General features: G+C 39.5%; 1 protein-coding gene across 3 annotated transcripts in view; it reads left to right on the top strand.

The window, feature by feature from the left end:
* The window catches only part of LOC126184978 (TBC1 domain family member 22B), a 154209-nt gene that overhangs the window by 117759 nt on the left and 11626 nt on the right, over window positions 1-24824 (top strand). For all 3 annotated transcript variants that reach the window (XM_049927678.1, XM_049927679.1, XM_049927680.1), the window contains exons 8-10: window positions 13828-14014; window positions 15211-15393; window positions 21405-21628. In XM_049927678.1, coding sequence (XP_049783635.1) covers window positions 13828-14014; window positions 15211-15393; window positions 21405-21628 — 594 coding nt within the window. The remainder of the gene's footprint in view (window positions 1-13827; window positions 14015-15210; window positions 15394-21404; window positions 21629-24824) is intronic.

Here is a 24824-nt window from a genome sequence, read left to right on the forward strand (position 1 = left end):
GACTGATCATTATCAGAACGCAACAGCAAAACACCACGTCGTACAAAAAGTCTCTCCTTGTGAGCAAAAAATCAGCGAACCAACGGATCCCCGATCCGTGACTTTGACAAGGGGCATTGCATAGCAACAAAACACAAAATGGTAGCAAGGACAGGGTCGGCAGCTGTGGCTGTAACTACACGACGAAAATCAATCGGAAACGATTCGACCACGTCATCGGTTTCCGAATCAATGAACATGCAAGCAAGTTCGGAGGAATCAAATGCTCTATCCTCAGCAACAGGCAAATGGGACAACGCATCGGCGTTTCCGTGCTTAGCAGTGGACCGATACAAGATATCGTAATGGTACGGCGAGAGGAAAATAGACCAGCGAATGAATTTCTGCACTGTACTTGGAGGTACAGGCTTGGTGGGATGAAAAAGCGATGTCAAAGGTTTGTGGTCTGTGATGATGGGAAAATGATGACCATACAAGAAATCATGAAACTTGGTAACACCAAAGACGAGAGCCAATGCTTCTTTCTTGATCTGTGAATAATTTCTTTGTGCAGACGAGAGCAATTTGGACGCAAAGGCAATAGAGCGATCGTGCGAACCATCTTTGTGCGCAAGCACAGCACCGATCTCGAAATCCGATGCATCCACCATCAACAAAAGGGGCTTCTGGGGATCGAATGGCATAAGGCAAGTATTGGAAACCAACGCCGATTTCAACTGGCGAAAGGCGCTTTCGCATTCCGTCGTCCAGACGAACGGAACACCTTTACGGCGGAAGCGATGAAGCGGAGCTGAAATGGAAGACGCGTGTGGGATATATTTATGATAATAGTTGGTTTTTCCCAGCACACTCTGTAGCTGCTTCAAATTCTGCGGCGAAGGCAAGTCTTGTATGGCACGGAGGTGGTCTGGACTGGGATGTATGCCTTGGGCATTGAGTACATGTCCCAGATAGGGTAAGTCACGAGCAAAAAACACACATTTGTCCTTCTGCAAGCGAAGACCATTGTGTCGCAAGACCTGAAATAATGTCCTGAGATTGGCTAAATGTTCTTCTTCTGTCTTTCCGGAGATCACAATATCGTCCAGATAGTTTGCTGCAGTAGGGACCGACGCACAAACAGTTCGTAGATATTGCTGAAACAATGCAGGGGCGGATGCACACCCGAATTGCAGTCGTTTGAATCGATACAAACCAAGATGCGTGTTAACCACCAAAACGCGCTGGGATTCTTCGTCACCGGTATTTGCTAGTACGCATCTGCGAGGTCCAACTTCGAAAAATATTTACCCGGGCACAGTTTGTCAAAAAGATCTTCCGGGCGGGGTAAAGGAAAAGTTGCAATCACTAGTTGTGGATTCACTGTTGCCTTGAAGTCCACACAAAGTCTCAATTTTCCGGAAGGTTTTGGCAAAATTACTAAGGGTGATGCCCAGAGAGAAGCCTGCACACGGTCAATTACACCTTGTGATTCCAAATCGTGTAATGTTTTTGCGACCTCATCACGCAATGCATGGGGAACATTGCGTGCTCTGAAAAATTTCGGTTGCGCGTTTACTTTCAGTTCCAAATGTGCTTTATAGTTCTTAGCGCAACCGAGGCCCGGTGCAAAAACGTCTGCAAATTCTTCACATAGACGAGAAACACTGGCTGAAGGCACAGTCTGGTTCACTGATAGGACCTGATTTACTATAGACAAGTTAAACAACTGAAATAAATCGAAACCAAACAAGTTCACTGCAGAAGAAGAACGAAGGACGTACAATGACACAAGTTTTGTTTGTCCCTTGCATGTTGCAAGAAGGCTGCACTGTCATAACACAGGGAGCTCGTGACCTGTATAGGTAGTTAACTTAACATTTGTGGCACGCAACGGAGGTGTGTCCAGCAGTTTGTAAGTGTCTTGATTGAGCAGTGTAACTGCAGCCCCAGTATCGAGCTGGAATGGTATCACTTTGCCGTTAATGTTCAAGTCCACAAAAAGTTTATTGTCCTGCTGACGACAAGAGCGACTGTCTCGTGCAACGTGAACTGACACTGGTACCAAATCACTTGCGACTTGACGGGAGGTCCGGCGATGTCGACGCACACTATTTTTGGGACGAACACAGCCACTGTTAGAGATAGTGGCACTGGGCGGAGTGGCATGAACTATATGAATTTCCATGGGTGAAGTGTCGCGAGCCTGAGTATCCTCGGTTCAATTCCGAATCCGGCGCGAAGCAAAGGCCTGGAATGGTTTTGAGCTTCCGATCTGAGCTTTTTCTGGCAAACTCTTTGAACATGTCCTTTTTTATTACAGTAAAAGCAAATATCCTGGCGTGATGGGCAATTCTCACGCGAATGTCTAGTAGCGCACCGCGGGCATGATTTTAGCACTGCATTTGCTTGCCTGCGCGGAACATGTGGCTGAGAGCCTGGCGTCAGTGGCGCAGTCGGGCGCGAGGACTGTTAACTGTTCCGTGCAGCTTGCCCGGCGGGTCGGTCAACCTGACACACGGATGGCAAAGTTTCAAATGATTCCTGAGCAAAGACAAGTGTGTCCTGCCGATCCAATATGTCCATCACTTGTTGAAGGGAGGGATTGACTAGTTTCTCCCTTATACAAACATCAGAAACTTTCTGTGCAATTGCATCACGCACCATAGTATCTGAATAAGGGAGTCCACATTGACACTCAAAAGCACAATCCCTAGTAAGGCCTTGCAAGGTTGCAACCCACTCCCTATTAGTCTGACCTGCCGTACGTTTTGTACGAAAGAAGGTATACCGTTTGGCAACTACATTGACTGATTCTTTGAAATATGCATCTAATACAGACAAAATTTCGTCGTAGGACAGAGTTGTTACGTCGTGTTGGGGAAATAATTTGACTATCACACGGTACGTGTGTACCCCTATGGTGGACAATAAGAAAGGCTGCCGCTCGTTACCTTGAATTCTGTAGGCGGCAAGATGGAATCCAATTTGCGTGACCACTCCGTCCAGCTTTCCAGTGCAGCATCAAAAGGACGAAAAGGTGGGCGCAACGGCGTGTTGTGGCCGCGTTAGCGGTGGAGCGGCGGCTGCCGCATCGTTATGCATTGCACGTTGACCCTGGATGAGCTGTCCAAGGGCATCCAGTAAGGCCTGCGTCTCCTGATTCTGTAAGCGATAAAATTCGGACAGTACATCTGGAGATTGTGGCGAAGCCATTACACAAGTAAATCAGGGCAATATCGATACGAATGCGGATTGGCCTCATCGCCAAATGTTGTGGGTTGGCAGGAGAGCCAACACCGGTATGAGAGGAAGCCGAAAGGCACGCGTTTTAGCTCACACAGGCTGGCGTGAGGTCTGGAACAAGACAAGGAAATTAGACTGTAGAAAAAACTGACATAGCTGGTGGAATACTTAACTTTAATCCATAAATGGTGAATGTCGCTCTTGACGGTACATGTTTTACAGCATCAATAGTAACTGGTAATGGCGCCTTGCTAGGTTGTAGCAAATGACGTAGCTGAAGGCTATGCTAACTATCGTCTCGGCAAATGAGAGCGTATTTTGTCAATGAACCATCGCTAGCAAAGTCGGTTGTAAAACTGGGGGGAGTGCTAGGACGTGTCTCTAGACCTGCCGTGTGGCGGCGCTCGGTCTGCAATCACTGATAGTAGCGACACGCGGGTCCGACGTATACTAATGGACCGCGGCCGATTTAAAGGCTACCACCTAGCAAGTGTGGAGTCTGGCGGTGACACCACAGTATTAAAGATGTATATGGTTGCTAACATGTAAGAAATGTTACAAGAAAGTAGCCGCAAGTAAGGGATTAGAAAGACGTAAAAGAAGTAATTATTAATTGGAATATTTTAAAATTAAATTGACATTGGCTTATCTACATATGGTTGTAGGAATTGAAAATAAATTAAACTAGGTTAGTGTCAACAAATGAGAGGAAGGTTCTGATGACAAGGCTGAATTAGTTAAAGACAGTAATGTTGAAATCAAAGCAACCAGCTTTTTCAAAATCATTCTTCAGACTTCGCCCATTTTTTGAATGCTTCACGGAAACAAGAAAACAAAAATGGCTTCTGGTGGCACTCATAGTTCAACACCAGAAAATGCATCTTTTGTGCCTAAAAGAAAAAGTAGGCTAAAGAATAAAATTTTGGCATTCAGAATATCAGGATCAGGTATAGAGGAACTGTTACAATACAGTTGCGTAAAAAGATTTAATTGCTACAGTGATATGGTAGTTATACCTCATTGTTTGAATATGAACAAGTTATGGTTTGGTGTTGCTCAGTTCATTCCAAACTTGATGCAGTGTGAAAGTTTGTTGGCACAGGAATTTTGATACTCGGTTTTGTAATTTCATCTTGCGAAATTCCATTTATTGTATTATTTGCAAAAATTGTTTGGGCGGATATTCATTAGTGTCTGGTGGTTTTGAAATGAGACTGCTGTCACCAACAAAACAGCAAGACAATAATCTGGCAGATAATAAGCTTTCTTTACTGTTGTTGCACTAGTTTCAAACTGTTGAACAGTCACCTTAACTTACTCACCAACAAACAGGGTGCACTTTGTTTACATTATATACAGGGATATTACAAATGATTGAAGCGATTTCATAAATTCACTGTAGCTCCATTCATTGACATATGGCCACGACACGCTACAGATACGTAGAAAAACTCATAAAGTTTTGTTCGGCTGAAGCCGCACTTCAGGTTTCTGCTGCCAGAGCGCTCAAGAGCGCAGTGAGACAAAATGGCGACAGGAGCCGAGAAAGCGTATGTCGTGCTTGAAATGCACTCTCATCAGTCAGTCATAACAGTGCAACGACACTTCAGGACGAAGTTCAACAAAGATCCACCAACTGCTAACTCCATTCGGCGATGGTATGCGCGGTTTAAAGCTTCTGGATGCCTCTGTAAGGTGAAATCAACGGGTTGGCCTGCAGTGAGCGAAGAAACAGTTGAACGCATGCAGGCAAGTTTCATGCGTAGCCCGCGGGAGTCGACGAATAAAACAAGCAGGGAGCTAAACATACCACAGCCGACGGTTTGGAAAATCTTACGGAAAAGGCTAAAGCAGAAGCCCTACCGTTTACAATTGCTACAAGCCCTGACACCCGATGACAAAGCCAAACGCTTTGAATTTTCGGCGCGGTTGCAACAGCTCATGGAAGAGGATGTGTTCAGTGCGAAACTTGTTTTCAGTGATGAAGCAACATTTTTTCTTAATGGTGAAGTGAACAGACACAATGTGTGAATCTGGGCGGTAGAGAATCCTCATGCATTCATGCAGCAAATTCGCAATTCACCAAAAGTTAATGTGTTTTGTGCAATCTCACGGTTTAAAGTTTACGGCCCCTTTTTCTTCTGCGAAAAAAAACGTTACAGGACACGTGTATCTGGACATGCTGGAAAACTGGCTCATGCCACAACTGGAGACCGACAGCGCCGACTTCATCTTTCAACAGGATGGTGCTCCACCGCACTTCCATCATGATGTTCGGCGTTTCTTAAACAGGAGATTGGAAAACCGATGGATCGGTCGTGGTGGAGATCATGATCAGCAATTCATGTCATGGCCTCCACGCTCTCCCGACTTAACCCCATGCGATTTCTTTCTGTGGGGTTATGTGGAAGATTCAGTGTTTAAACCTCCTCAACCAAGAAACGTGCCAGAACTGCGAGCTCGCATCAACGATGCCTTCGAACTCATTGATGGGGACATGCTGCGCCGAGTGTGGGAGGAACTTGATTATCGGCTTGATGTCTGCCGAATCACTAAAGGGGCACATATCGAACATTTGTGAATGCCTAAAAAAACTTTTTGAGTTTTTGTATGTGTGTGCAAAGCATTGTGAAAATATCTCAAATAATAAAGTTATTGTAGAGCTGTGAAATCGCTTCAATCATTTGTAATAACCCTGTATGTGTGTGTAATTTGAAATGCAGCATATCATTTTTATACATTATGTGTTGTGACTCTTCAAGCTTTCCCGGCGGATGTGTTGTAAATTGTCTTCACGGGTGTGCTGACGGATGACGTGCAAATCCCACAATATTTCCTCGGAGCAACTGTCCGCCATCATCAGGTGGTTGAACCTCGCTGGTGGCTAGGTACTACTGACGAGATCCGCATGTCGACGCCGCTGTATATTGAGCACGCACGTGAATATTGCACAGGTGCGGGAACCATGCATGCCCAAAAATTTGCAGATAGATGGCGCCAGACTCAAACGCCCTCTGCCGGGAAATGCAGAGCGGCCGTTCTGTGCGTGCGTTGACGCTGTGTTTACTAACAGGCCCAAGCAAGTTCAATCTATGGAGCAGAATGAAGATACGAAGACACGCACCACCTCGGCCTTCTTGCCGTACTTTGGTGCCATGTCGTCAAGAATCGGAAGAGTCCTCAAAAGATATGACATCAAGTGTGTTTTCCGACCATCTGAAAAACTAAGGAACCTGTTAGGTTCGGTTAAGGATGATCTCGGTCAGAGGAAATGTGGTGTGTACAAGATTTCTTGTCAGTGTGGGGCGGCTTATGTAGGTCAGGCATGTCGCACAGTACAAGAACATTGCGATGAACATCAGCGTCATACATGCCTACGCCAACCGGAGAATTCGGCAATTGCAGAACATTGTCTGAACACAGGACATCACATGATTTATGAAAAGACGGAAGTTTTATCCCCAGCATCCTCTTTCTGGGATTGCGTCATTAAAGAAGCAATACATATCCGTACAGCTGATAACCTTATCAACAGGGATGCGGGATTTCAATTGAGTACAACCTGGAACCCTGCATTGGCTGCTGTTAAATCATGACGAGAAAGCAAAGAGCTTTCGATAATAGACCAGTCATAACTTTGGGATCATGTTAGTAAACACAGCATCAGCATTTCCCGGCAGAGGGCATTTGAGTCTGGCGCCATCTATCTGCAAATTTTTGCGCATGCGTGGTTCCTGCGCCTGCGAAATCTTCACGCGCGTGCTCTATATACAGCAGCGTCGACATGCGGATCTTGTCAGTCGTACCTAGCCACCAGTGAGGTTTAACCACTTGATGATGTCGGACAGTTGCTTCGAGGAAATATTGTGGGATTTGCACAACGTCATCTGGCGGCACACGCATGAAGGCTATTTACATAATTATGTGTTATTTGGAATTCTTTCTCTATGTGTGAGAGCTTAACAAAATCACGGAGCACATTGAATTAACTTTGTAAGTCAACTAACACGGTTTTCCATTGTAGCTTATATCAGGTTACCATATGGTAGAACACAAAATGACCAGATTGCGCTGCCAGTTAAGTTGTCGAACCAAATATGAAATGCGTAAAGTCATTGTGTTAAGTGTAGAGCTTTTATGAAATCCTTGGCTCATTTGAGAAACAGGCTTGTTAGCTACTGAGAAACAGGCTCATTTGAGGAACAAACTTCAAAATACAGTCTGCTCTATCCCCTCCCCCAATTTTATTTAGCTTTATATACTGAGATTTCACCAGATCTTACTTGTATGAGATACATAGTGCCAAGCAGCATCTCTCTATCTTGCATAAGATTTGTCCAGCTCATCTTCCTAAAAACAGGACACATACAATGCCAGATAAAAAGTTCGTGAACAGTCAAAAGCAAGCACGAAACTAATGTGACTGTTTCGAAATCGGAATGAGCTCTGTGTTAGATGAGTTGAAAATAGTTCATTATTTTAATAATCATTGCAGGTATATAAATTAAGGACATCATTTATATAACTTTTATCAAAATATTTGTTTCCCATATTGTGAAAAACTTAAACAAGAATCCTGTGATTATATAAGACAACAAATTTTAACTTTTTGCTTTCGACAAAAGGCCAAAATAGTTGATTTACATGGATTTGAGTTTGTTAAAGTTGAAAATGACAATTAAAAATCAAGATCAGCTCAGGTTTGGAAGTTACTGAAACTTTTATGTTCTTTACATATTATAATGCGACATAGTCAATCAAGCCTAGCACTGGGCAACACACATTTACTTACAAATTATTTGACAGTGGTTTTGGTGTTAATTTGATGCACTCATCACAAATATGACCATTTTTTCTAGAATGATTCTAGTCTTTTTAGATGCAGGGTGTTGAGGCTCATATTTTTACTGAAATATTGAAACATATATTTTTCAAATTTTGTTCAAAAACTTTAATAATGATGAAAATATCTAAATGGATTTAAACAATTTAAGGGGTGCTGAATCCATATAACACATTATTTTTGTCAGATAGGCCCTAGTTTGTTTTAGATATTTGGTAGGCTATATCACTGAAACATACGAGCAATGCAAAGTCGTAAAGTCTACCCTATTCACAAATCATGTTGAAAAATAAGTGCTTCAGACTAAGTACACGAAAAACTACAGTCAGTTAAAGATACACTATTAACAGCTACCTTGTGTACAACACACACTTTCTCCTTACCTGTCGCTTACGGGGAAGATGTAGAGAAATATGCCAACACTGAAGCACTGAATCTTCCATGGTAGCGATATTCCATTACAGAAACATGTTGGTAAAATCTATCGTCATGTTTATCACTAAACATGCTTCAGTCTTCAAGGAAAATGTTGATATGTGAGTGAATGAAGTGCATTTTGAGTGATACATTGCAGTGCAGTCTCTCGTGGGCACATAACATGGTCATAGGCACATACAAGGGTGGTTTGAAATGTTGTTGGAATGGAATAGAAAAAAAGTACTTACATCACTGAAACTTTTTTTTTATTTTTCAATGTAATCTCCTTGTAGATTAATGCACTTGGTCCAACGGTGTCCCAGTGCCTTGATCCCATCTCGAAAAAAAGTTTCCTCCAGGCCTGCTAAATAGTTGTCAACTCTGGCTATCAGTTCTTCGTTTGAAGTGAATCTTCGTCCACCAGGAAAAATTTTCAGTTTTGGGAAGAGATGGAAATCTGACTGAGCCATATCAGGTGAATAAGGCGGATATGGCGACAATTCGTACCTTAGTTCGTGTAATTTTGCCATTGCGACGGAACATGTGTGTGGGCACACGTCAAGAGTCGCGGCTCCTGTCTTGCAGATAATTTTTTCGTTTCTAATTCGTCAGTTAAAATGTGATATACCCTTTCAGATGGCATCTGGCAAGCATGAGCAATTTCACGCACTTTCAATCTACAATCCTCCATCACCATTTTGTGCACTTTTACAATGGTTTCTTGAGTAGAGACACATCTTGGCTGATGACTGCATGGATCATCATCTAAGCTCTCCCGACCAAATTTAAATTCATTTGTCTACTTCGCAACAGTTGAACATGAAGGAACAGAGTCCCGCAGTGTATTCTGGAAATTGGCATGAATGTTCTTCACTTTCATACCTTTCTTTACGAAGTACTTAATTGCTGCTCGAATCTCGATTTCCCCCCATCCCCCCTTTTTCTTTTCTTTTCTTTCTCTCCATCTTCGCAAATCACTACAGAGGAACAACAACAGAACCACATCACCACCACAGCTCTCTTCCGAGACCACTGACGTGGCATGTGTTTACAGGCAACAATCCAATGAATATCACGTGAACAACTCGTTGTGCTAGCGCTGACCTCTCATGGTGATTCTGAGAACTTTTCAAACCACTCTCTTACATGGTTAGTCACAAGTTCAATGTAATTTTCAGCCCTCCTATTGACCAGAAACAATGTCATACTTTTCTGAAACTATTGCCACATGTTTAGCACATAAAGACTTTTCGTCGTGGCCAGTTCTGTTTGTAACATAAGTCCTTAGCATGATTGTCCCACTCGCAAATGTAGCAACAGTACTTAGTGTACCCACCGTGTAGGCCCACAAGCATACCAGTGACTTTTAAATCAGCACATATGAGCCACTGATGCTTATCAGAGTTAGTGTTGTGTAAAATATCTCTCAGCATGATGTAACTTCCCTTTGCTAAGGCTGCATGTTCCACTGGAATGGAAGGAAGCATGTTGCCATAATGTAACAGTGTGGATTTCAAACTAGTTTTTGAACCACTTATGAAGAGTCTTCTGTAGTCTTGTTTGTATAAGATATTGAATTCTTGCATCAGAGCTTCAATATATGTACACTACGGCATTATATTTGTTGTGTCGAAAAATCTGTCGAGTGGTTTTTGACATCAGCAAATAGTATGAGTGTGTGCTGAAAAGTAATGCCTCTGAATTTTTTATGTGAAAACTCTTAAAGCTTTATAAGCAGAACAGACATTACTAACAATCTACACCTTTTTCTTCGTGTTTGCGTATTTGCAGCCCTCTGCTGCTAGAGGGCTCCGAATTATAGCATGTAACATGACGGTGTGTAACATAACTATGTTGGTATACAGGAAATGACATGCTGTAATAGACTTTCGAACTCGAGGGGTTCGTCCACACCCAAGTGCAGTGACATCTGCAGGAGTTCAACACCTCAGGTTCGCTGTCATAGATCATTCTCCATACAGTCTTGATTTGGCCCCATCCGATTTTCATCTGTTTCCAGATCTTAAAGAACACCTTTGAGGACTTCACTTTGATGGTGAGTGAAGTGGTACAAACAAAGGTGAGGTTACGGCTGTGGCTCCATAAACAGTGACATCTACAGTGAGAATATTAACAAATGGGTGTCTCGTCAGGAGAAATGTGTCCGTTGCCAGGGTGACTGTCGTGAGAAGTAAATATGTAGACATGAAGAATAAAGATGTAGAATGTTAATAACATTTGTTTTATTTAAAAAGTTTTAGGAGTTTTCACATTATAAATTCATACTTTTCAGCACTCACTTGTACATATTCAAGCTGTATCTTCCACAAAATTCCACTCTCTGAAGCAAGAAGCTAATACTTTGGCTTTATATTTTGGAAGGTTCAAGTCAATAACAAGATCATTGAATTCAGCTTATGTGATTTTTTTGCATTTCATGTTGGTTTAAAGGTGGAATTGTTAGATGTGGAACAAGGACATGTATCTGACTGGTCTTCATTTCTTCACTGTCACTATAAAAGTTTATTGTTGTGGCTGCTGCAGGGTATAGAACTCGTAAGACCCACTCCATGAGGCACTAGTCGCATTGCAATTGGTATATTAGGATACTGCATTATACTCTTTCTTTTCTTGTTAAATCCTGTATTGGGTGGAGGCAATGAGCAGTAGTAGCCAGTTGTTACGTGGTTTGTAGGTTCGCGCCTAATGGCTGGCACTGCAGAATTTATGAAAACTTTTTTCCTTTCATCCTTGCACTTAGACTTGATGAACATGACATATAACAAACATGAGGAGCCCATGTTTTTGATTAGTCTCCTACATGGCACCCAAAGTATAGGAAATAAGGTTCTTTCACTGCTTAAGCTGGCTGTGGTGGCCGAGCAGTACTAGGCGCTTCAGTCCAGAACCGCGCAACTGCTACGGTCGCAGGTTCGAATCCTGCCTCGGGCATGGATGTGTGTGACGTCCTTAGGTTAGTTAGGTTTAAGTAGTTCTAAGTTGTAGGGGACTGATGACCTCAGATGTTAAGTCCCATAGTGCTCAGAGCCATCATTCCCTGCTTCTGACAATGTTATCGTCCTTTGTCCAAAAATTGCATCTCCACATGTGCAACAAAAATTGTTTGGGTTACTAACACACCTGTGGGGTATAACAGCAATTTTTATTCCACACAGTAACTCAGAAACTCACGCAAAAGTCACAATACATGCTGGAGCATTCCGGAAGGCCAGGAATGTCATCAGACTGTTAGCTAGAAACAAAACACTGATGTAATATCAGAGTGTTCAGCAGTCGATATATCTGAGGATGTGGTCAAGGTCATTGCCTCACATTACCATTTGCGTCTCTTATAGCTGCATGAAACACAGCATTCACATGTGATTTCAGTAGTATTCTTGATATATCAAGAAAATGAAAGCTAAAAAACAGAAATAAGCATGTAACATACATCATATATCATGAAAATGGGAGCTAAAAAACAAAAATTGTCATTTTTTTAATTCATCATACCAAAATCTATAAAGATTTGGTATTTTTCTTCATGTAAAAATTTAATTGTTGAAGAATGTAATCCTTAAATAAGGTTGTTTCTGGCTTAACTGTAACAAACTAGCATTGCCTATTCACTTTCAGTTATACACTAACATCTTTGCAAGCATCTGAACCATCAGAACATGTGTGATCAATGAGTATTGTGGTGATCCACAGTCTTGTCAGAGCTTACAGCTTCCTATGTGGGCAGAGTGTCATTGGTGCCTGAACTGAACCGGCACAGACACCAGTTGTAAAACTAAAGTGTATATCTAATATATATACCACTATAACAGTATACAGATTTCATGGGAACGTAGTATACTAAACATAGTATTAGAAGAAAAATTTGTCTTCAGAATTGAAAAAAAAAAAAGCATTAAACTCTGAGCTTTAATAAGGAAAGAACTGCTATGAAAGTGGTTGCTGAGCTTTACATGAATCTATAAAATACAATGATAGTGAAAAAGAGTGTAGTAAAAATGGCACCAAGTGTTATTGATTGAACTGATGTTGCCAAACCTCTTATAAACCAAGTGAACACAAAGAAAAGGCTTCAGTGGTGTAAGGAGCTGAAAAATTGCGCTTCCTACCACAAGCAACTTGTACTGCTTTTGTGCTTTTGACAAGTATGGGTGTTCCCCCCCACCCCCCCCCCCCACCCTCCTCCCTCCGAAGCACAAGACATATTTACGTATGTGTGATACCATGGAAATGTACAATGTAGACCGCTTACATTCAGCTGCAATCCACATTGAAGGTACTTTTAAGTTCCGCATGTTTATAATGTGGTTTTAACTTGGTTTTGTGCTCATATCTTCACACACAATGCTAGTAATGCCCAAAATTAATTTGATGAGCATGAAATGAAACAACAGTTTTCTTTCTGCTCTGGGAAAACATGTAAGAACTTGTTGCCATGTCTCCAGAATAAGTGGGGAAAATTGGACCATTTTGGTGCGAAGAATGTTGTACTGTCATACAGTGTTTATATACACTGATCTGCAGGAGAAGTTATGCTGCTTTTTAGACCTAAAGTGGCCTTCTCATATTAAAAGTACAATACAATTTTTACAACCCCTGTATACCCCGTATTGAGTTTATGTATATATGAAATAAAGTAAAAAGTTATTTCTTTGTGTGTCGTTCAAGCTTGAAAAAGTTTTATGTCCTGTTTATAATTAATTCATCTTCTGTATACATATCTTGTGAGTTTAACAGCTTAATGCCTGACTACTTTATTTTTTTTTTCTGTTTTTCCGTGATTTTTGTATGTTGTAAAAAGAAAGTCTTTCTGTGGTTCAGGTTCCATACCAGTCAGTATGGTCTGATATAAATGGCTAAGTGAGGTCCAACAAATGTCAGTAACACACAAAGGTGTAGAATCTCCAATAGACCTGTTAAAGCACTGTGATGTTCAAACCAAACTTTGGGTTTATGATTTTTTTACTTTTTAAAGGAAAATATCGTGGCTTCTTTTACAATGTATTGATGTTTTTAAGTTAATTCTTCCAATCTACCTGTTAACGAATCTGTTGGGTTACACCTTTCACAAATACACATTAGGGTTCTGATATTTGCCACAACAGTTAAACAGAAAAAAGTAATTTAAACACATTTAATCAGCATTTACAGTATTTGGAAAATGAAAAGTGCTGTTTCAATTATCCAACCTCCAAGGAAACTGTGTAATAGTGACTTTCCAAGCAGACTAACAAAAAAGATAAATACATGTGTTTTATTTTAATGGTATGTATGAAAATCAATTCTTTTTGATGTGGTATTTCTACATTTTATCATCTTTCTAGATTCATATAGACATCCCTCGCATGAGCCCACTGATTGCCTTGTTTCAACAAAAGACTGTTCAAGAAATGTTCGAAAGAATATTGTTTATCTGGGCAATTCGACATCCAGCATCTGGTTATGTTCAGGGCATAAATGATTTAGTCACACCATTTTATGTAGTTTTCCTGCAGGAAGTGATACCAGAAGGTGAGAGAACTTTTTTGATGGTTGTATATATATATATATATATATGTTCATTCACTGTTGCTTCAAGGGCTACACTTTGTTAAGTTTTTAATAAGCATGAATTTGCATGTAGGGCTACCAAAATACATATGTTTCTGAATAGTATGTTCATGTTGTCCAAAATACTAAAAGCTTTGAGAGCATTATAAGAACTTATTAAAAAAAAAAAAGTGTATTGCTAAGCTTGACCTCATAACTGCCTATAGTAGAGATGGTAGACTATGTAATGTCCATCGATCAGTCTGTAAAATAGAAACCTGACAAGTTACTTCCATGGTACATATGTTTCTGTTGTACTGAGTTTCACCTACTTCATGTATGTTATGTAAACCTGGGATTAACATTAATTTGGCAAGAATAAAAGTTGCATTATTCTCTTATTTTTCCAAAATACTGCACAACTATTTGTTATTTTATTAGTCACATCTGTTTTTTGTGAACTTATCATTTCTCTTTTGCAAATCATTGCTTGCAGTGGAGAGAAAAGTTATCGGAGGCCTCTTCCAAATTTTTGCAGATATGTAGAGAATTTTTAGAGAAAGTATATAACTTTTAATCTCTCATCATTCTAAACTATCTACATTGTTTTTTGAAACCAGATAATTCTTGTTGTCAGTATTGAATAGCATAACTAAGTTGAATGTAGGGCCTGTCAACTAATTAGCGATTCCTTTGAATCTGTGGATGTATTTAATTTGATAATATTAGGCATTGCTTTTAAAGCATGGTCACTTTGTTAGTTTAAATTGTTCTAGAGCTATTTACATACATCATGTAAAACATAATCTTTTTGGCTTTGTGTTTAGCTTTTATCCTATACTGCTGGTACAAATAAAATCTGTCTATAATAAAGCTGATAGTCTGAATTGCATTAAAAGAGGATGTCATGTTTATATAAATGACAAAAGATTCCTTTAAAAGAGAGTAAAATAATGTAGTGTGCAAAAAGTTATACTTTTGTTCCCATTTATTATTTTTATTTTTCATTTCCCATGAGTACGTGAACAGCTATATTTGTTCCCATGAAAAACAACCTTATACTGTACTGCTCTATTAGCTAAGCACACACTTCACTCAGTTGAGCTATAGCTACAACTTTTGATTTTCTGTAAATTTATTTGACAACCTGAAGTGTAATTGTTGTTTAATTTTTGTAGATGGTGATATTGACAACTATGATGTTGAAAGTTTGCCACAAGATCATAGAGACATAATAGAAGCAGACTCATTTTGGTGCCTTTCAAAATTTCTGGATGGCATCCAGGATAATTACATTTTTGCACAACTTGGTATTCAGCATAAAGTCAATCAACTCAAGGAGCTTATTCAACGAATTGATGGTAAGTATAGAAATATAATCAATGTTAGAAGTCAGTGAATTTATAAACAATGCTTGTAGTTCTACAGATACCTCAGTTTGTCAGTTGCATATCTTTCCACTATCTAGAGGCGGTATTTTATTTCCTACAATAATATTTTATTTGAGAAGGTAATTTATCATAATTCTTTTGGTGTCATTGTGTTTCGTGCTTAAGTGGTTTCTTTTAATCTTTCCTGTTGTGGGGTGTTGGATATGGTTGGAGCATATCTCTAGGATGCACATGATCTAATTCTCATGACCAACAGACTGAGGAACCATCCCAAATGATCTTACAAATTAGCATTCGGGAGGACGACGGTTCAATCCCATCTCCGGTCATCCTGATTTAGGTTTTCCGTGATTTCCCTAAATCGCTTCAGGCAAATGCCGCGATGGTTCCTTTGAAAGGGCACGGCCGATTTCCTTCCCCATCCTTCCCTCACCCGAGCTTGCGCTCCGTCTCTAATGACTTCGTTGTCGATGGGACGTTAAACACTAATATCCTCCTCCTCCTCCTCCTCTTACAAATTAATTAAAAATAAGGATACTCCTGTGCAATAGAAAGTGTTTTATTTAAATGAATATTAATAGGGACAGACAAATTAAGTATGAAACAAATGAGTCCCACACCACTCATATAGACATATATGAGGGAGCTTCTAGCTATGACTGGAAACAAATGGTCACTATAACAATTTGATTTATTATCTTTAAACATTAGAATTACCCACCGATGTTTATAAAGAACGGTTGACAAGTGGACAAGGGGTAATAACACTGAAGTGTAACCTTGGTACAAGTGGGTGGAGAGAATAAAACTTACATTAATAATTCGTGTACATGATGAGTGACTGCATAAATTATTAGCTGAAAGTACGTGGAAAGATTGGAGCAAACACCATAAGACTGACAAAAATCTGCATTGAGAGCAACAAGCTGGATTTGTGACTTCAAGATCACAGAAGACAGCAAATTAACTTTGTGTCATAGCGACGACTGCACGTGTGGCGATAGCCCATCTTACCAAAGCATTCAGAACATGACTAAAGTAACTGCCGGCAAAAGCAGCTGGAGACGATGATTTCTGTCCTCTGTTTGTATTTAGTACTTGAGTACGGACATCCTTCCAGAGGCAGCAAGGCTCGTTTCACCATTCATCTCTCATGTCCTAACCTGAAGCTGTAACTCTAAAGTGTACTGTTACAAATCCTACAGTGAAGTCACAACTTTACAAAGACCTAAAACAAAGTGTTTATTCTTCCAAATTTTAAAGTGAAGTGTTCTCCTTCTGGCTGCTCTGGAACTTTACTGTTTTTCGTCAGAGCAAGAACTCGCTGGCCAATGTTGGCAAAGTTTCAGACTGCTGACCAGTACAACTCAAGTGCAGAGAGAGAGAGAGAGAGAGAGAGAGAGAGAGAAATTTGTTTTTCAAGAAAATAGCATTCTCACTGGCAATCTCATTAAATGTTTTTACAGCTTAATTAAAAAAGAAGCTATTAGTACATGCTGAAAGCTTAAAGCAGACTAATGTGCTGTTTCAAACTCTGATACTTCATTATTATCTTTTATTGTTGTGTAGTATTTTTGTTTTGAGCTACATACTATTGATAAAAATGGAATTTGACTATATTCTTATTATCCACCTTCAGTTATAAATAAATAATGAAGGAACTTCAACAGCACAAAGAGAGGTCTTAAAACATGGATTGTACAATATATTGCAGTATGGTGGAAATCATCCCTATAACAGAAGTACAAGGAGCAGATATTCTAGTTCCGTGAGATGAATGAGAAGCTACAATTGTAGCCAGGAAACAGAGCTGAAGTAAAAAGATATTGTAGCAGAGGATTTGATAAGTTAAGAGCAAGTTAAAAAAATATTTTATCAGAGAAATGAAAAAGTCATTTATTTGTGCCGTCATATTTTTCAAGAAATTAAGAGTACGTCAGTAGCACATAGAAACGAAACCCTGTCACGAACTACAACAAAAAAAGAAAAGACAAGAAACAAAGAAAATACTAAGAGTTTAATTTGGTAGCATTCCCAAGAGGTGATTGACCCTTTTCACTCTGTAATGCAGACACAGGGCATCTCCATGTACTCATATTTAAATCACTGCTGCCCAGGTGGCAAGTGCATCACAGAGAATTATGCAAGTCTTTGTGGAAACAATGAGAGGCCACTGACCAACAATTCGGATATACAGCAAAACAAAACGTGCTTTCATTCAAATGCATTTACACAAGCATTACAAAACAAAAATTTTCAATGTGTGATTTTATTTGAAACTCTTCAGAGTGGGCTGTTTCCATCATTTTGCTCAAATTGTATTGAAATGAATCTCTGTCACCATCAAAATCATTGTCATGAAACTCATTTTCACTCTCTCACTTTCATTTAGACATTCCTCTAAAAGCACTGCAATCTCTTTCTCTGAAAGGACTGTGCATGAAGAACTATCCATTTTGTGCCTACTAACTTCAAACATAATAATTATAAACACTCTCTCTCTCTCTCTCTCTCTCTCTCTCTCTCTCTCTCTCTCTCTCTCTCTCTCAACACCACTGCTACAGTTCGACACCGAGATAATGCAGGCTTCCCCAGGTAGCAGCACCATGCAGCATTGATACCTAGTACAGTCTGATTTCCGACTGGAGCATGTAAGAGCTATGAAAAGTCATGTTGAATGAGGCTCAGCATCAGAGCGGAAACCGAAATTTGCAGTGTAGCGCACCACTCACATTTGGAGTGGAAAGGGTTGATATTCAAATGATGGCGTGTCAGTGCAATAAAATTCTCCTGGTTTTTCTTGCCACTTTTCTAGCAGCAAGAAACCCAACAGGAGTTACTGCAATGACATGCCAAAAAAAACTTTCATTTGCACTAAAAGTATCATCCAGGGGAAATGACAGTGATGTGGTGAAGAACCAAAAATTATACTTTTACTAACTCATACCAACAATCAAAGGTTAAGAATTTGACTAGGCTGTTTAGTGTAACTCTCAAACTCATTTGCTTCATGAAGTTGTGGTGAATTAACTTGCAATTAAGTAAGCTAATTTTTTTCACCGTTAAGTCACAAGAGGATGTATTCAAGTTTCATAGAAAATCATAGTAGACTCAAATGCTTTTCTTGTTTCATCTGATGAAACTTGATGCTGGTAGACAGAGTCTGGTATGGTTGAAGTCAATAGTGGACTAAAGGAGACTAGCTGTTTTTTCCACAACTAAATGAAGCTTCTGCTCAGAGATTTATGCAAGAAGACACTAGCAAAAGCTCATAAAATATTGTGTACATCTGAACTTCAGCAAAAAGTTGTTGCGTTGATCTCATTTTGTAGTGGCAATTGGCTGTCCCCATGCCCTGATTTCCTGTGGTGATAAAGTGACTGCAAACTCTGGCAATAATTTGGAAGTTATTGTAGTGGTGTTGGTAACTTAATGTACACTGTCCACTCACAGTAATGTGACCACCTGACCTGAATAACCACCTTTTGCAGCACTTAGCACTGTAAGATGTGCAGGAAGAGAGTCAGTAAGGTTCTGGAAGGTACTGACACGGATGAGAAGCTGTGCCGACTCCAGTGCCGTGACCACCTGTGGTAGATTTCTCGGTTGAGGATCCATATTACGAACAGCCCAAACAAGGTGGTCCCACAGATTCTCGATTAGGTTTAAATCCGAGAAGCTTGGTGACCGTGGGAGTACGGAAAACTCATCCTTGTGCTCTTTGAACCTCAAAAGTACACTGCAAGCTGTGTGATACATTGTATTGTCCTGCTGGTAGATATCATTGTGCCAAGGGAAAACAAATTGCATGTAGGGGTGTACATGGTACCCAAGGATAGATGTGTACTTGTGCTGACCCATTGTGCCTTCCAGAATATTGAAATCACACAGGGAAAACACTCCAACCTTGACCCTTCCGACAATTGTTACAGGGTGTATCTTTTTGGACGTTTCGTGCTATACTCGCCATTTGTCATCTGTCCGATGAAGCATAAAATTTGATTCACCTGAAAAGGCCATCTGTCACCACTCGGTGTACATTTAGTTCTACATCTACATATGTACTCTGCAAGCAGCTCACTGTATGGTGCATGGCAGAGGGTACTCTGTACCACTACTCATCATTTCCTTTTCTCTTCCACTCTTGAATAGAGTGAGGATAAAACGACTGTCTGTATTCCTCCATACGAGCCCTAATCTCTCTAATCTTATCTTCACGGTCCTTACATGAAATGTACATTGGCACAATAGTTGCAGTATTGGCGTGGAAATTCCAGCCATCGTCACTGATTAGCAGCAGTCAGCATGGGTGCATGAGCATGAACCAGGTACCAGCTGTGGATTCCTATATGCAATAATGTTCTCTGAAAGATTGTTGAGTAGACACTGTTGGTAGCCCATTGGTTTATGTGGACAGTCAGTTGCTCAACAGTTGCACGTCTATTTGCCCGTGCACATCTATACTTCTGTCATCTATGGCTTGTGGTTACCTCGGCAGCAGTTTTGGATGTGGCGATTTTGCCATCCATGGTATACTTTAACTGTGGCTCCGTGTGAACAATTTACAAACTTACCTGTTTTGATAGTGCTTCCACCCTTGGCCTGAAAGCCGATGATCTTGCCCTTTTGGACGTCAGATAAATCGCTCCATTCCCCAATTACGATGACAACTGCACTGTGTCCCTCGTCCCCCCGACATGTTTTATATACCCTCCACTTCTAGTACTGCCACCTGCTGTCAGTGATTGGTTATTGCATGTAGACGTCGAACATAGGTGGTGGTCACATTGATGCGACTGGACTGGGTACAAATGCTGAAAGTGTACTCAGTTTTTAATTTAAATAAAAGATGTGTACGATTTCTTGTGAGGAACTTAGTTGAAATAAAAATACACAGTGGTTCTACAAACAAAAACAAAGATGTCCTTCAAGACATAATGGATAGCACAAAGCTTTCCCCTTGTTTCAAAATAATTTCATTGCATTAAACCTGGAACTGATAAAAGTACATTGAAACAAAACTGTTTCAGCTATTTTCCATCATTCTTCCATATCATGCAAAATATGTAAATGTTGTGTAATTATTTGTAATGTACTTAGTATAAAATTTAAAATAAGCATATAATTGAGTAATCTTTTGCAGCTGACCAGCATCTGTTCAGATGCGAAAAGTTATTGTAAGATGATGATCCGAAACAGATCAAGAGCCACAATAGGCCTGACTATCTGAACATGAAACTACTGTTGATTGCTGTAAAAGTTGTTTGTGATTAATTCTAAACACAAAATTATTATTTATGAATATATGTCATGCCTAATCAGCAGCAACAGAAGTTGAGAAAAATTAAGTTTGTAGTAAAATAATTTAAACAAAAGTGAAAACTGTCTGCATTTAGGAAATACCATAGCACTTGGTAAGATACATACCTGGAAAGAACTTATCAGTAGTCTTCACAGAAACAAAGTCTAGGAGTCTATGAATTAGACATCTTACATGCAACCTAATTTCTGTAGAATAGCTCGTATTTATCTTATAGAACTGAGTGACAGAAGTTTTCAGATAGATGATGATTTGAGTCTGTTAGGAATTGAGATAAATATTAGGACAAGCTGTAGGACACATGCTGAAGGACACTTCAGGGTTGCATTTTCACAGCATTTTCTGTTCTAAAGTGTGAAAAAGGAGTGAAGGAGTTTAGTTTGTCTATTATGGTTTTGTATTAAGCTAGAAGTTGGGAAACTTTGCTTCTGCTTTATTGATGATAAAGTAATTTTTAAAAAGTTACATCATCAGTATTAAAATTTTGTCTGTGTTGATAATCATTTTCACAAAATGTCTTCACTGTTGCCACTATTAAGCACTTATGTTTCTACAGACAGAGCAGTTTATTTTGGGTTTATACTCATATTTAAATACTGTGCAGTGTTTGTTAAACAGCACACATTCCATAACTATAAACCAACAAATATTGATTTTTCAGGCCAGCTGCATAGGCATCTCCAGAATCATGGAGTGGATTATTTACAGTTTTCTTTCCGGTGGATGAACAATCTGTTGACCCGTGAACTGCCATTACACTGTACAATTCGCCTATGGGATACATATCTAGCAGAGTCCGATGGATTTGCCTCGTTCCAGTTATATGTGTGTGCTGCATTTCTCTTGCATTGGAGAAGAGAACTCTTGCTTGAAAGAGATTTCCAGGTATTATTATTACTAATACTTCTGCTAAGTCAGTTTCTGTACATAATGTCCTATTATTGGCTTACAATTATTCTGTTTCATCTCTTACTGCCAGCAGGCAACAATACAGGAAATAATGTCTTGAACAAATACATAATTGTGCTGCAGTGTTTACAGGGTACAGTTACCATAAATAGTGCATATTTTTAAAAACAATAATTATATATTTATCCTGTGAAGATAAGGACCAAACGGTCCAGTCTTGCTTCTAACAAAGCGTTGAACATATTTACCCTTTGTTCATTACAACACACTAGTTATAAGAAAATAAGTCTTACATTCTATATGAGATATAACACTTAGAAATAACTATGACATAAGTAGTGGAAACAGTAGTTAGTAGCTAACGACAAGTATAAGAATAGAGAGAAGAATAGTTAGATTTAACCTGAGAGCACTGGCAGGTATGGCCTGCAGAGAAGAGGGAGAGAAAGAGGAACATGATAGAACATAAATTATAAAGTGAGGGGAAAAGGAAATGGTGTGACAAGATTAAGAAACAAAAAGAGAACATAAGATCTTCTGCTTTACTCTTTAGCATAATATGTTAATTTTTGGATAAAAAATTATGAGGTTGACAAAAGGAAATGCTTCAGCTTTTTCTTAATTGTGAAAGGGCATTACATTATTCATAGAATGCAGGATAATTAACAACAGAGGAGGACTTCGCAAATGTTTTTGTTTCATGAATGACCACTGCTAGTAAACTTGATAAGTGTGAGGCTTTGTGTTGCGATTATGATGATATGACAGGTACTTTGTTTCGGATGTGAAATACCAGGAATCTTGCTCTCTTAAGAAGCTGATGAAGTAGATATGATAGTCACATAACTTGTCTGGCTGCAATCATAGTAACAGGGTGGGTGAGGCACTGAGATGGTCAAATAAATGGACTTTGCAGAAGTAACACACACAGTCATTTATGGTCGGGGCTAAGCGTTTCCTTAGTTTTCACTATGCACGCCATGTTAGATTACAGTGTAGTAGTGGAGATTTGACGGAATGAGTCATTTCACAAGTTTACATTTCGTGTCCTGTGAAAATACTTCACAAAATTTCTAGACAGTGTAGAGGCAATGGGAAAGCTTTGGGCATGTTACGATGATATTTTTTGCGCTCAGTTGAGGTACTCATCCAGTCATTTACTATTTTCTGATATTATACGGAATTAATTAATCGCTGATGAGACTTACATTCAAGTCTGGCTCTTAAATGAAGGTGGAAGTCTTCAGCATAGAAATGGTGATGTTTACGGGTGGGCAGAATAGATCTACCATCTTCATTTACATGGCTGCTATGCAGATCACACTTAAGTGCCATGCAGAGGGTTCATTGAACCATCTTTACAATAATTCTTTATTGTTCCACTCTCGGACAGCACATGGAAAAAATGAACACCTATATCTTTCCATGCGAGCACTGATTTTGCTTATTTTTTTGATGATGATTGTCTCCCCTATGTAAATCGGTGTCAAAAAAATGTTTTCGCATTCGAAGGAGAAAGTTTGTGATTGCAATTTCGTAAGAAGATACCAGCCATAACGAGAAATGCCTGTGTTTTAATAATGTCCAACCCAAACTCTGATCCATGTCCATGAAAATCTATCTCCCCTATTTCTCAGTAATACAAAACATGCTGCCCTTCTTTGAAATTTCTTGATGTACTCCATTAATCATATATGGTAAGGACCCCACACTGTGCGGCAGTACTCCAAAACAGGATGGATAAGTGTAGTATAGGCAGTCTCTTTAGGAGATTTGTTGCATCTTCTAAGTATTCTGCCAATAAATGCAATCTTTGGTTCGCCTTCCTCACAACATTTTCTGCGTGTTCTTTCCAATTTAAGGTGTTCGTAATTGGAATTGCTAGGTATTTAGTGGAATTTACAGCCTTTACATGTGATTGATTTATTGTGTAACTGAAGTTTAACGAAGTCTTTTTAGAACTCGTGTGATATACATCTACATCAGTACTCTGCAAGCCATCTGACTGCGTGTGTGGAGAGTACTTCTGGTACCACTAACTGAAACCCCCTCCCCCCTCTCCTCCCTTCACTGTTCCACTAGTGTATGGCTCCTGGGAAGAATGTATTGGATCTAATTTCTTGAATTTTTTCATTGTGGTCATTTCATGATACGAGATATCATTGACATACTAGGAGAACAATAGTAGGTCCAAGACTGAGCCTTGTTGCTTGGAACTGTCTTACAGACCAATTTTGTCATTCTGATAATATAATATTGTATTTTAAAAGTTCAGTTACTTAGTCTGAGAGTATGGTGACATGTAAGTAGACTCTAGCACTTGGATATAACTTTCTGAACTTTTAGTTTCCCTTAAAGGCCTTTGGCTCATACACTGTGCAAAACATCCAAAGGGAAGTGACGTTATGAATGTGTCACATATGGAAACACTAAGCAAAGCAGGAAGCCAGTAAAACAGAACAATTATTTTACGTTTGGGTGTAGCTTCAAACATGAAATTTTTGTAACTTTCAGTTAAATCCAAGATGTCTAAATTAGGACCAAGCGAGGTGACACAGTGGTTAACCACTGTTTCCAAGCAACTTAGAGTCCTGGTCTGGCATACTGCTTTTTAATGTGCCGGGTAGTTTCACATTGGTGCTGCACACTCACTGCAAAGTGAAAATTCTTTGTGCAAACTTATTCAGAAGTAACCTTTCTGTCATTTATTTTGTATTTATTATTCTGTTTCCATGGTACCATTGAAGTTGAAGATCAGTAATCATAGAATGAGTGTGTAGACAATACTGTGCATATAAAATTCACAGAATGAGCTTCATGATGAAGATACCATTATGTACACTTGGAAGCACAAAAATTAGTGGTGGGAAAAGCAGCCACAGTCAAAGTCCGATACAGGACTGATACGAATGAAAGGCAGTACAATATTTTTTTAGATTACATTGAGACCATATGGAAGAAGAGTTAACTTGAAATATTATGCAAAAATGATTATGTCTGTATTCTAAACCTATTCACAGAAGGTGCGAAGGCTTTTGAGTAAATAAAATACGCTGTTATAGATACAGTAGGTATATTTGAAGAAGCTCACATTTATGTCGTAAGCTGCTTTTATTGTGGACAATTTTCCTTTGAACTTAGTGTTATTTGAGGCCATCTCTGCCAATACATT

The sequence above is a fragment of the Schistocerca cancellata genome, chromosome 4 (genome assembly GCF_023864275.1).
Source record: "Schistocerca cancellata isolate TAMUIC-IGC-003103 chromosome 4, iqSchCanc2.1, whole genome shotgun sequence".
Taxonomy (NCBI): Eukaryota; Metazoa; Arthropoda; class Insecta; order Orthoptera; family Acrididae; genus Schistocerca; species Schistocerca cancellata.